The sequence below is a fragment of the Morus notabilis genome, unplaced genomic scaffold, assembly GCF_000414095.1.
Source record: "Morus notabilis unplaced genomic scaffold, ASM41409v2 Scaffold78, whole genome shotgun sequence".
In the NCBI taxonomy this organism is placed as follows: domain Eukaryota; kingdom Viridiplantae; phylum Streptophyta; class Magnoliopsida; order Rosales; family Moraceae; genus Morus; species Morus notabilis.
Genome location: NW_010367622.1, coordinates 2,903,668 through 2,917,138, shown reverse-complemented (window position 1 = coordinate 2,917,138; position 13,471 = coordinate 2,903,668). Strand labels below are relative to the sequence as shown.

Here is a 13,471-nt window from a genome sequence, read left to right as displayed (position 1 = left end):
ATATGCCACAAATATGTGTTATCATTGTGAGGGATCCTTTACTTTTTATTCTTAGGTTTGGTAACTTTTGAACATTTCAATGTTAAGTAGTGAGTCAGGCATCGGTTTAAAAAGTATAAATCATTTTCTTAATATCCTGAACAAATATCGAAACCATTCTGAAAAAATTGTGGACTAGATTATTATTAAAGGCAATTGTTCAAATAATTTAGAAACAAAAATCAAATTTCTCTTTATGCTTGGAGGGAAATAAACATTGTTCACAACAAGGTATTTATTATTTCCAAAACTGAAGTCTAACTTCTCCCACTGCTTTTGCTGATACCCTCACGGTATTCCCACTCTCATCGTATAGTACCTGACGGCAAGTTCTTTGTAAGAATTAATGATTTTACAAAGAAAACTAAACATGATTAGTTGCTCCCGTATCAACTATCCAGGACTAGGAATCGCCCTCTACTAAAGATGTTTCTAGAATTAGTAAATCTTATCTACTTTAATTCTTCTTCTTTGTTTAGGTAGAAACAAATTTCCATCTAAGAGCTAAAGCCTTGCAAAGAAAGAGAACATGATTAGTTGCTCATGAATCTACTATTCAGGATTAGGAATCACCCTCTACAAAACATGTTCATAGAACAAGCAGTCCGCGCCCTGGGCACGCCTGGGCCGCGGGCGGGGCGCGGCTAGGCCGTAGGCAGGGCGTCACTTCCGAATTTTTCTGAGCTTCTTGTACTTGAGATTCCTTGCCCTGATCTATCCAAATCCTAGAATTATAATAATTCTAATACCCGAATAAAATTACAAATAATTTATCGAACGAATAAAACCGATACATGGAACCATATAATTAACGACCAAATCCATCATCCATACATTCATCAACATGAATCAATACGAACATATATAAATAAATGCAAGTACCTACCCATCACATACATACAAATTAAATATCACATATTTAATACAATATTGATTATTGCATAATCGAAGCATAAATAAATATAGTCTATAGACCGCTCTGATACCAATTGTTGGTTTTCAAAACAATTTCAGATGCGGAAGCGCGAGAGTAGAAGATCGTGTATAACAAAAAGTTTCATAAAATCTTTGAGATATTATATAGATTATTAATTTATGCACCGCCCATTATTCGGAAGCAATTTGACAAGGATATTGAGAAAATCCTTGACCACCGGACCATGGGGCAGAGTAAGAAGATTCGGCGGACCAATTTCTTGGTTCAGTGGAAAGGTGGCAACGAAGCAGATGCAACATGGGAAAGAGATGTTACTTTGGGGTAGTTCAAGAGGCAAATCAAGCATTGCTTAGACTCCCCTCCAACAAGGACATTGGCTTCATCCAGTGGGGGTGGTTTGTTAGCCCCTGACCAGCTAAGACTCGGTCATGGCACACCGAAGCCCTTACATAGGTGCCATGGGCCGCAAAGGGGGTGTGGAGATCACCCAAGACAAGTACAAAGAATGAGGCATGTTGCAAGCCGAGAACTAGTTAGACTGAAGCAATATGTGGGAGCGTGCGGGGCAGGTGCGCGAACAAACACACAGATTAGTCACAATGCGCAACAGGCTCAAACAATGCGAAATAAGCGGAGTTGGTTAGATGTGCGAATCATGGGGGTCAAGTGGCATGCACGCAAGCGGCTTAACGTGTGTGGCCCAACCTCCGCATGAGATTCTCGCCCATGACCAGACCATGTGCGGAGTGGGGCGACAAAGTGGCTCATGGACCATGAATGTTAGAACTAACCAAGGCCTGCTTCAGAGGGGTCATTGACTGGCTAGACAGGTGGCGCGAGGGCCACGAAAATAGGAACCACTGAGACCGAGTCAGGAGACATTGTGGGGGCAGACTGTTGCAGCAAATTGGCACACATGGGCCGATTGGCACACTGAGAAAGGACCACGTGGTGCCCATGATCGAGATTCAAGGCAGCAACGGTTGTGGCTTTAGTGACTACGAATGTGACTAAGTTGGGGGACTTAGTGGGCGCTGTAACTGATCAAGTGAAGGGATACTTGGCTGGGGCTAGTTAGTCCAGCAAACCTACGTGGCTGGGGCTAGTTAGTCCAGCAAACCTACGTGGCTGGGAGTGTCAGCCACAATAGAGTGTTTATAAATAGTGTTAGGCTGCAACTGAGACACGGTGGTTGTGTAATCCAACATTTAAGCCTAAGCTAGTGTCTTCCTTTTATGAGAGCAATAAAAGGTTGGAAAGGGTTTCCGTAAAGCTTGTGTTTGTTTGTGTGGCTTTTGTTAGTTTCCCGTTAGTTAAACCTTTGTGGTTACAGGTTTGACGGGCTGAGTCTTAGTGACTTAGCGCCATCACATTGTGTCGAATTTTAAGTTGAAAATTTAACCGTATGACACCTACCATGATACTTGGTAGTATCCCACGATGATATTAAAAATTTTAGCACTCAACAACCGGCTGGCAACTGCCTACCAACGACCATTGGTAACCTACTGTGATACTTAGAGCTACCGTGATATGATACTCAAACTTCGAGCGATTGATGATCCCCTACTGGCAATCAAGTGGTATCCTACAAAGATAATTTTTGCTGATCATCTTACAAAGATAATTAGAGGTGTCCCCTGTGATATTAAAGTTTCTGACAACCGGCAACTAGCAATCATCAATGAATGACCGTTAGAATTCTATTGTGCTACTAGGAAATATCCTACCGTAATACTAAAACTTTGGCAATTAGAGAGCCAAAATTGTTCCCATGATACTTTTGTTAGTATGTTTAGTCTGATATTTTACGGCCACCAGGTGGTATAAAAAATCTAGCAACTAAGGTTGGCTTTTCACACAAAAATATTTTGAAAAATCATCAAAACATTTCTTTCAACAAAAATATATGAAAAAAAATTCAACCGGCGACTATCAAAACCTCTTATGAAATTTTACAAAACAAAAAAAAAACAAAAAGAATGGATTCTCATCGTCGATATTGAGACTAAATCACACTTTTTATGTCTGTTTGCAGCCATTGAATGCAAATTGTCGGAAACATGGACTAAAACATCGACCAAGGTTTTTCCATTCCCATTTATGATCTTGTTTAACGGCTGCTTGGTTTTTTTTTTTTCTAAAAAAAACAACTCTTTTTTAGTACGGAGAGACGTGTCATGTTTGTTGTCTTGTCTCGTCAAAATGACGTTATACATGTTTTTTTAGTTAAGAAAATGATAAAAGTAAAAAGACAATTTTAAAGAAGTGGAGTTTTTCTGTTAGATTAGTTTTATATGTAGTTTTAAGTTACGTTTATTTTATTGATTTGAGTTTAGAATTTGAATTTTATTATAGTAAAAAATTCTCATAAACAGTTAAATTTAACATTTTTATTACAGTAAAAAGCTCTCACATAAAGTAACATATTAATTCGAATTAAAAATTCGAATCAACGAACTAAACGGATTCTCAATCAGATTAAATTAAAATTATTTTAAATTTAAAAAATATGTAAAATAATAATTTTTCATGTAAAATAAATCTGATAGATTAAAATAAAAAATGATTGATTGTTTATTTTTCGGAAGCTCCCCCAGAATTTCTTCATAAGAGAATAGACCAAAGAAAGCGTTTGGGTACAGGCTGTAAAGATACACAACAAATAAGGGGAAAGAAAGGGTCCCCACCTATCCACAAGGCAGAAAAGGCCAAGAATTCCAAGATTCGAAGAGATAAATTTTCTCTCTCTCTATAAATTAAGGGGCTTTTAATATGGTCCATTCCAACCAGTCAAAAAAAAAAAAAATTTGCTGTTAAAAAATCAGACAAGGCTCCGCCATAGAGGGCTCTTTCATCGAACCAACGCCACTTTCCCACTGGCCCACGTTGCTCACCGGCTCAAGCTTATCTGCTTCAGCCCGCTGACCATTTTCGTCATTCCATGTTACTTATTTTCATTATTTTTTCTTGAGACCTTTTCCAAGTAAAGTCTCTAAAACCTAATTGATCATTGAATTTAATTAAAAGCGCATTAAATTAATAAAAATATATAAAACAAATAATTTATAACACGTATCTAACGAAAAAGTAAAAAATTACTTGTAATTTTTTTTTTCTTCTGTGCTACTAGAGTGACACTTCTTTTTCCTTTCAATAAAAGTCCATTATTCGTTCTTAAATAAAAAAATAAAAGTTTTATTTTCTCTCTGTTCTTTCTATTTATTCTTGTGGTAAAACGTTTTTGACAGGGTATTAGAAAAAGAAATTCTATAGAAAATTTTTTTAATTTAATTATTTTTTATGTTTTTTATTTTAATGTAATTTTAATCATATATACAACGTTTAAACATACTCACACAATAAAATTCTTAGGATAAAAGAAAATAAACTCCAGCCGTAAAAGAGCAACAATGACAAAGGAAAAGAAATTATACAAAAATAATTCAATACGTCATTATGATCGTTTAATTACCACACCTAAATGGCACCTTTTTAAATAACTAATGGGATGTTTGTTTTAAGGGTTCGTCCTTAATTTTGAATTATGGTTCTTAATTTTTACAGTGTTTTTTTCTTATCAAAAATTTAAATTTTAAAAATCAGAATTATGAATCGTGGTTCTGAATCCATGAACTAAATGTCCCATAAATTCTAATTTCCCAAAAATAGAAAAGTAGGCAAGTAACTTTTAGACTAATTTAGTTAAAAATAAACACATATGTAGATGAGTTTTTAATAATTATATTTTATTTTTATTGGTGGTTATCATTAAATATAAAAATTTATTAAAGTGACGTGATAAAAATAAAATTTTAATAATTGTTATAATATTTTTAGTCAGCTATCTAATTTATATATTTTGGGAATCTTTATGGTGGAATCTTAATTAGTGCTTCATTGATGGAGCATTGTTTTCTACTTTTTGTCGTTAGATTACTTTTTCAATGGTCAGATTTGTAATAAGAACAGTGGCGCGTTATAAATTTTTAATACAAACCTTCACAGATCTAACCTATAAAAAACTAATACAATAGTTGAAAAAGCAGTGTTGCATCGTTAGAGCACTTATTAAGGCTCTACCATAAAGAATCTCATATAACTCATTCCAATCATACCTTAAAAAATAAACTAAAAAAAAAATGGAGGGGGTTGGTTAGCACAACTGCCCCCTGAACTTTTCGTGGTCTAGCAAATTGTCCCTCGAACTTTTAATTTTGGCAATCAAACTCCTGAACATGTAAAAATGTTACAATATGCCCCATTTTATTAAATTTTACTAAATTTGCTCAAATTTTTTATTAGATTTTAAAGGTTTAAAAGTCAAGAAATTAAAATATTTATGTCACGTTCGAATTGGGATGTTGAAATTTTTCATCGAACGTGCTTTTTTGACACTGACTTTACACAATCAGTCAAATTGGGGCATATTATAACAAGTTTATAAGTTGAGAGGGCAACTTGGTAAAATTAGGGACAAATTGTTAAAACCATACAAATTCAGAGGTAAATGTATAAAATATCAAAAAAAAAAAGATATTAATGCTTATCCAAAACATGTGTCTAGGCTTGCATTTATTCTACACAACTTTCAAAGGAACAGATTGAAAAATGCTAAAATCACTTGTTTGCTCACTCTCATTTTTACTCTCATACTAGGATTACTAATTCTAATCTTTTATAATATTACAAGATTTAAAGAAAAATGAAGTTCAAAAAATTGAAAAAGAGAAATTTATTATATATATATATATATATTGAAGAACAACGGTAATATTTATACATACACAAGTGATATATACATACATTACTTCATATATATATATATATATAACGTTATTTTATAAAACCAAACGGCAAACGTATATATATATATATATATATAACGTTATTTTATAAAACCAAACGGCAAACAGTATATACATAATGCTGCTAAAAATTGATGTATATAAACGTATAATGTATATACTTCAATTTGATTGAAAGAGAGAGAGAGAGGGGGAAAAAACTATCGTTTATTAAATTGTGTAAAGAGTGGCAGATTTGTAATAAAATGTAGGAAAATGGTTTATTATTATGCTTCAATTTTATTGTAAAGTGGAATGACATGTGGTAAAAATAGAACAAAGAGAATATGAAAGAGAGTGACTAAATAAATGATCTTTGCTCGTTTAGTTCGTTGATTCGAGTTTTTAATTCGAGTTGAGATGTGATTTTATATGAGAGCTTTTTACTGTAGTAAAAAAGTTAAATGTGATTGTTTGTGAGAACTTTTTACTGTAGCAAAACTCAAATTCTAAACTCGAATCAACGAAATGAACAGGGCCTAGCATTTTCTGTTCAAAGGAGATATTGAAGCATGATTTACATCACCCCCAGTAGCATTTTCTTGCTCATGTTACTTGAATTTTATATTAGGAATATTCCAAGCCGTACTAAAAATAAAATAATTAAAAAAAGAATTTCAAATTAAATAAAAGAAAGAGACCGCCAAGCAAAGGCAACAATATGCTTGTCACTATCCAAAGACCCTAACAGTGCCATCATTTATTGATGTACAAGTTGTTTAGTTTGGTTACATGCTACTTACCAGCTCAGATCGCTGTCACAAAATTCCACATGATCAATGTATTAAATAATGAAAATGTGTCCCCAAAATCATACCAAACTAGGAAAAAATACCAACATCGAAATTAAATGAAGCCCTCATAAGTGGTTGAAATATGGCTCATCAAGAAGATTGCTAGTTTATCCGTCCACCGAGTAAACAAAATAAAATAATATTAAAAGTTCATTTGAAAGTAGATAATGTTATTTATAAACAAAAGAAAAACACCACGAGATATAGCACATGTTTGATAAAGCTTCATAAAAACTGTTTTTAATTTATCAAATGTGTTTTAATGCTTAATCAAAAGTGCTTCGACTCTCTCTTGAAAAATTTTTAGTCTCAAAAAAATTATTTTAAATAAATTTTAAAATTTGCACCAACATCTAAATAAAGTTTTTTTTTTTAAAGCAAGTAAAACATTATAAACTTCATTTTAACTTTTTATTGTTCATTATAAAATTTTAAAACCATTTTGACTCTTTTTAAGATTTTTTAAATATAATTCCAAAGACTTGCGGAGAAACTAAAAATAGCTTTCACTTCTCTTATTGTTAAAACTAAAATTAAAATGATCTTGTATGTTAAATTTTTTAACTGTTAAATTTGTATAAAATTTCATAAAAAAAAATATAAATTTAACAGTTAAAAAACTTAACCTACCAATACGTCTCAAAACATCTCTCTCAAACTACAAACTACAAGGTAAAAGCTCTAAAAACGAGATTTAACCACTTAAAATAATGTAACTACTACAGACTGAAGAAGGCAAAAGTAGCTTCAGAAAAACTTTACGAAGATAATATTAAGCACAGAAAAAAGGTTCAGAATAACTGAATAAGCTAATTCCAATCACAGCCTACAATATTACAAATAACATGAAATAATTAACACAAAAAGTCAAGTCATGAAACAGAAAAAAATCCTGTAGCAGACATGATGATCAGAAAATTCATGAAAAGAAAAAAAAATACTACCACCTTCAGGTGAAGGTCATACATCAGCCGCTAAACATTAAAATGAACAAGCCCTTCTGGTTTCTGCATTCTCTTCATGGCTGCCAAACACTGAAAATAAACAAGGTAACAAGGTCTATATGTTACGGCATCATCTTCTTCACTTTTTGACATGAAGACGGTGAAGACTGATTGCCATAAAACTCGAATGGCAATTGCGGAAAACTGCCTCTACTCATAACATGCAGTCAGTTCTTGCAGGCAACCTCCTGAAGAAATTCAGTGGCACGGCGGGAAGCTTGTGGCGGAATCTTGGATGTCTCAACACGTAGAATCCGGTGAGAAGGGCCACGACTTGGAACGGGGTAACGTACAGGACAATAGCAGCAATTAGACAGAAGAGCACAAAAAGAGCGGTAGCTCTTGGGTCTCTCCAGCTCAACAGAGATTGCAGCCTCTCCCCTTGAGTGGCCAAGTCACCAACCACAGTCTGGATTCGCCCGGCAATACTTCTCAATCGATCATACCTCATCCTTACAATGTCCATAGGCCGGGAAGTTGGGAAAGTGTCGAATTCCTCGTCAAGTTCATCAGGGTGTGCAGAATCTGCATGCGAGAGGCGAGTGTCCATGTGGGGAGGGTGCCTTGGCCTCCACCTATAGTACCAAACTCCAATCAAGAAAAGGTAGAGGAAAATTGTGGGTAATATGAGCTCCGGAAACATAACCAGTATTATGAACAAGATGTGAATCAGTACAGTTGTGATGGGGTTTTTCCAGTTGCAGATTTGATCAAACCATTTTCCCACTGCAATCAGCCCACTTAAAACCCCCATAATCCTGAAAAAGTTTGCCTTGCTTCTTCTCATACTCCACATGTGGGAGCCCACATCCAGCATATATTCCACCACTTCTTTCCTCAATGGCGGCTCTGCCCTGCTCAGCCTCATCGACACGATTTGAGTGGCCTGGTGCCTCAAGCTATCGAGCTGGCTAACAGTTAAAGGATGGAGATAATGCATTTTAGGCAACAGTGGATGTGAATACATGTGCATCATGTTAAGCAAAGATGAGCACGTGAACCTCACGGCCAAATGAATTTCACCCATCTTCTTCACTCCATTTGGATGTAGAACCAGCAGTGGGTACGAGTGTGTGTAAACCCTATCAGTTTCGAGGGTAGAAAGACGGATTCTTACCTTCCCAATCCTCGAATCCTTCGCCCCTCCACCCTTATCTCCACCATGCAAATGACAGTTATCAAATACCCCAATGGTTATGACTGTGCAGGGATCAAAAACTTCCCAAGTATACTGCTCATTCCACTTTGGAGTAAAGCTATCAATAATAGTTCTTGTGCGGACCCACTTCTGCCCATATTTCGCCACACAATAAGCATCAGTTGTTCCTCTCCCATCTTTTGTCTTCATCGGCATCAACCCCTGAGCATTCAGAATTCCCACTTCAAGAACCCCAATGTTACTTTTCCATAGCTGTTTCGCCGTGGGTCGGAGGTCACTACTATAGTGAGTCGACTCATCGAGAACATGGTAACCACCTTCTAAGCAGATCCTCGTATGAATCCTGCTCGCAAACTTAGTATCCTTCTTTTTCTCCCCTTCTATGATCACATGCTTTTCAAGATTAAACCACCTGGTATTTACAGGCTTATGATCCAATCTGCGGTCCATGTATTGCAGGGGAATCGCACACCTTCCCAAAACCTCTTCTTTGTTCGGTGCAATTCTATCCTCCACACTTAAAATTAGGGGCTCATCAAAAGGTTCTGCAGCGACAAACATCAAATCCTCATTCCACATAGGATTAATGGTCCTACTTTGAGAGATTCTAGTCCTCAAAGCCTGATTTCCCAGTATAGCCTTCACAAAGACTTCAGGATATCTACCCTTGTCCGTCGGTATCAAGTCCTGAGCTTCAATCACATTTACCCTCAAATACCAAAGTTTAGGAGAGAGATATACCTTCGAGCGAATATTCGCAAGACCATCTGCCCCACTGACTGCTGCTGCATCAGAATGCCATGCTTCAGGGAATGCTTCATCAGCTTGGGTGCCCATCCAAACAGCCAACATCAACTCACCCTTAACCTTAACCCCATTCCTATCGTCCAACCTGTACCACTGAGGCGCCAAAGGACTATCAGGTGGAACCCTTTTTGGGATCTCATTCAGATCGAAAAGTACCCGACCAATGAAATCATCCTTCACCAAATCCTTGTCCTTCACAGTCACCTCAAGAACAGAAGCCTGGATCCGTTCTTTCGAGAATGCAAACACCCGGTTCCACTCAGGGTTTGACTTCTTCTCGAAATGCGGGGTTGTACCCTTATAGTTTCCGAGCTTCACTTCAACGTAAGGGTCACAACTACCAGTAACATCCTTCGCAGGCAACTCCTTAGCCTTGACGACTCGGACATAAAGGTATTGCATTTGCTCAACGAGGTCATAAGTGCTCGTGAGCTTGTCTCCGGTGATCTTTCCGCCACCGAGATGCGGGTTTGTCTCCTTCAAGGAGAAGTCTTCCGGTGGAGGTCTCTGCATCTTCTCCTTGCTTCAACGTCAAACCAGAGAAATACCCAGATGGCAAAACTTGATCTTGAACTTGAACTTGAACGGTTGGGATATATTATATTAAAAACAGGACCAAAATTTGAATTAATTCAAAGTTTCCCACTTCCCAGAAACCTAAAAAATCGGGAAGAACAAAAAAAAAACACAGTCAAATAGCCGTTACTTTGCATAGGAAAACCAAGTTACCTAAATATTAGGAAAATTTTTTAAAAAACCAAAAAGAATAAAAGCGGAAATACCTAGGACAAGCAAGAATATGCAAGGCTTGTCACTATATAAATACATTTTATACATATTAACTTAGTAACTCACAAACGACAGGGGAAAAAATGTAAAGCAAAAAATGCAAAATGTGAATAAGAAACTTGGATCGGTTACACATGAAGAGATTTAAGATGAGAATGAGAATGACCTTGAGAGAAACCACCTCCTGAGAAAGCCAAGTTTCAGATCTGATTGTTACCATTACTGCAAAAATAAATAAATTAATAAAATCGTAAAATTAATAAGGCAGAAATAGAATAATCTGAGAAAACGAGGTAGAGAAAACAATAGTCAAAAGGAAAAAATAAGGGCCAGAAAAATAAAAGATGTTTCATTTTCAAGAGAATCTATTATTTACGACCTCAGAAGGAAGCATTTTTTTGGTGGAAATATCCAGAACATTGAACATCAATCAGAAAAGAAAAAAAAAAAAGGCTACCAACAACCAATAATTCATTCCAAAGTTCAATTATTTTTCCTTTTCTTTTTTCTCTTCAGCTTTACCATCAACCAAACAGACGCTGATAAAAAAATAAAAATAAAAAAATAAAAAAACTAACATTTTAACCATTATCCCGAAAACGAAGAAAGGGAAACACGGAGAGAGAAAGACGAAGAATCTGACCTGAGCATAAAAGCCTCTTAAACCCTCGGAAAAACCCTACCGAAGTCGGTGCACCAAAACGCTGAGGCGGTGCAACAATGCATTGAAATCAGCAAAAATAAATAAATAAAATATAAAAAAACAAAAAAAAAAAAACTTCAGAAGCCGACGAACTCTCGTAAAGATTCAACAAAAACCGCCGAAAACTTTCTGTTCGTCTTCTCTCTCTGTCTCTCTCTCTCTAGAAACAAAACGAGAAAACCAAACGTAAATGGGTTTAGTGACAGAGAGAAACAGCAAAAGAGAGGGTGAAGAAGGGAGAAGAACAGCTTAGCAGAAGAGAGAGAAAGAGAAAGGGCGAGGAGAGAGAGAAAGAGAGAGAGAGAGAGCTTTTGCTTTTGAGTGGGATCTGATGAATCTGTGGGAGATATACAGAGAAGCTCTTCGATATGGTCTTTTCCTTTTCTTTCCTTTTTGCTTTTTTATTTTTATTTTTATTTTTATTTTTATTTTTTACTTTTCGCTTTCTCTCTCTTTTTTTTTTTTTTTTCCTTCTGTGTTGCAGGCAGTGTGTAAGTGGGCCCCGGTGAAGCGTGTGTAGGACTGTGGTCGGGACCTCGCACATGTGCGTTTACAGTTTTTTTTTTCTTTTTTTTTTCTTGGGGTGAGAGTAACGCTCCATCCAAACCAAAAATAAATAATTAATTAATTATAATGTTTGTAAGGAAGTAATGTTTGTTCACCTTCTTCGCGTGTATTTTTTTTTTCTTTTTTCTTTTTTTAACGGATAACTCCCTAATTTTTTTTTTTTACGATTTTGGTATCTGAAACTAAAATTTGTAGTATATTTATGAAATTCAATAAATAATCATATCTGTTTCGCATAGTAACTGTGGGTTTTATGGAAATCGCTATGTAAAGTGCAAACTTCTTTAGTTTTCAAGGATTTTAATGGTAGTGAAAAGAAATATTTTGCACCTATTGTGATTACTTTTGTAAAATTTTAAGCTATGTTATAATAACCACATGCTTATCTCTTGAATAATATGAATTCATCATAAATTTTAGAGTCAAAGACTAAAACTAATAAAACAAAAATTTAAAGGACCAAAATATCACAATGTTTATATTCAAGAACTAACAGTGACAATAACTCTAAAAAATACCTTATCAAACAAAATCAGCATTGAATTATGTCAAATTATAATATATATATATATATATTAAGAAATAATTATATCTAGATTTTCTTATCAATTTATATGGCTTTCATTTTTTAAATAATGATATGGTTTTCGGTTCAATACATTATTATATATATAAAAAACGAACCTACAGAAAACGCATTATAAAAGTATAATTTACTGTACTACTGTGAATGAAAAAGAAAATAAAATGGATTGTTTAAAAAATAAGAATATAATATGATATAATATGTAGGATAGGAGCTGCACACAATTGAGTGATTGTAATTATATTCAATTTTTTTTTAGAGAAAGTTCTACAAAAAAACATGAATGGTGCTATTTATTTCATGACATTGCAAAACTCCTAAATGACTCGTTCTTAAATTAGTGCATATTATTATGAGTTACTCATTGTTGTCAAGCACAACAATATGCCATGTATCACCCTAAATATTGAGAGAAAATAATGGGGTAAAATATTTTTAAAAAATGTTTTTAAATCATTCTTTTTATTTTCTACCACAGGACCATAATTTTAGAGGATTAATATAACATATAGATATTCAAATGCTATACATATGTAATTGGGATTTGTGTGGTCAATGGAACAAATTAGAGTGGTGTTACTTTAGTACTTTTCTTTTTCCTGTTTTTTTTTTTTTTTGTAGGCATATGTATAGTTAGTACTTTCTTTAAACTTAGGTCTCGATCACTTCGCTGATTCGAGTTTAGAATTTGAGTTGAGATGTGATTTTATGTGAGAGCTTTTTACTATAGTAAAAAAGTTAGATGTGATTGTTTGTGAGAGCTTTTTACTGTAAAAAAACTCGAATTCTAAACTCGAATTAACGAAATGAACGGGGCCTTAAGATGTCATAGTAATTTTTATTAAAAAAAAAGATGCCATATTTAATTTCTGCTCTCTTTTTTACGTGGGAATATGGTAAATTTACTACTATTTACAACACACTATTAAGGACTCATTATAATAATACTCTTTATGTTTTATTAAAATTACAGTGACACTCAATTAAGTTTCAGATAAGAAGTGTTATTGTTATTAAATTCAGTCAATGATAATTTTAGTAAAACACAGAGATTATAAGTGTAATAAACCCTAATATTAAAGAAAAACAATCGGTGCACAAGCTAATATTGGTGATATTGAAAATGTTGTGAAAAGAAAGTGGTGGTGAGTGGAGATGAGATGTCTTTTCACACAGCCTTTGGATTCTTCTTTAGTTGGCAAAACAAATAGGGTCCAGTTCAGTTGTTTGTTTTGGACC

At 34.5% G+C, this 13,471-nt stretch overlaps 1 protein-coding gene across 1 annotated transcript; it reads right to left on the bottom strand.

Annotated features, from left to right (window-relative positions):
• Positions 1-7,363: 7,363 nt before the first annotated feature.
• Positions 7,364-11,441, bottom strand: LOC21410654 (FT-interacting protein 1). Its single transcript, XM_010113094.2, has 3 exons — positions 11,020-11,441; positions 10,543-10,598; positions 7,364-10,244 (listed from the first exon to the last, which is right to left on the bottom strand). The coding sequence occupies exon 3, from the start codon at positions 10,098-10,100 to the stop codon at positions 7,776-7,778; it is 2,325 nt and encodes a 774-aa protein (XP_010111396.1). The 5' UTR covers positions 10,101-10,244; positions 10,543-10,598; positions 11,020-11,441; the 3' UTR covers positions 7,364-7,775.
• Positions 11,442-13,471: the final 2,030 nt, after the last annotated feature.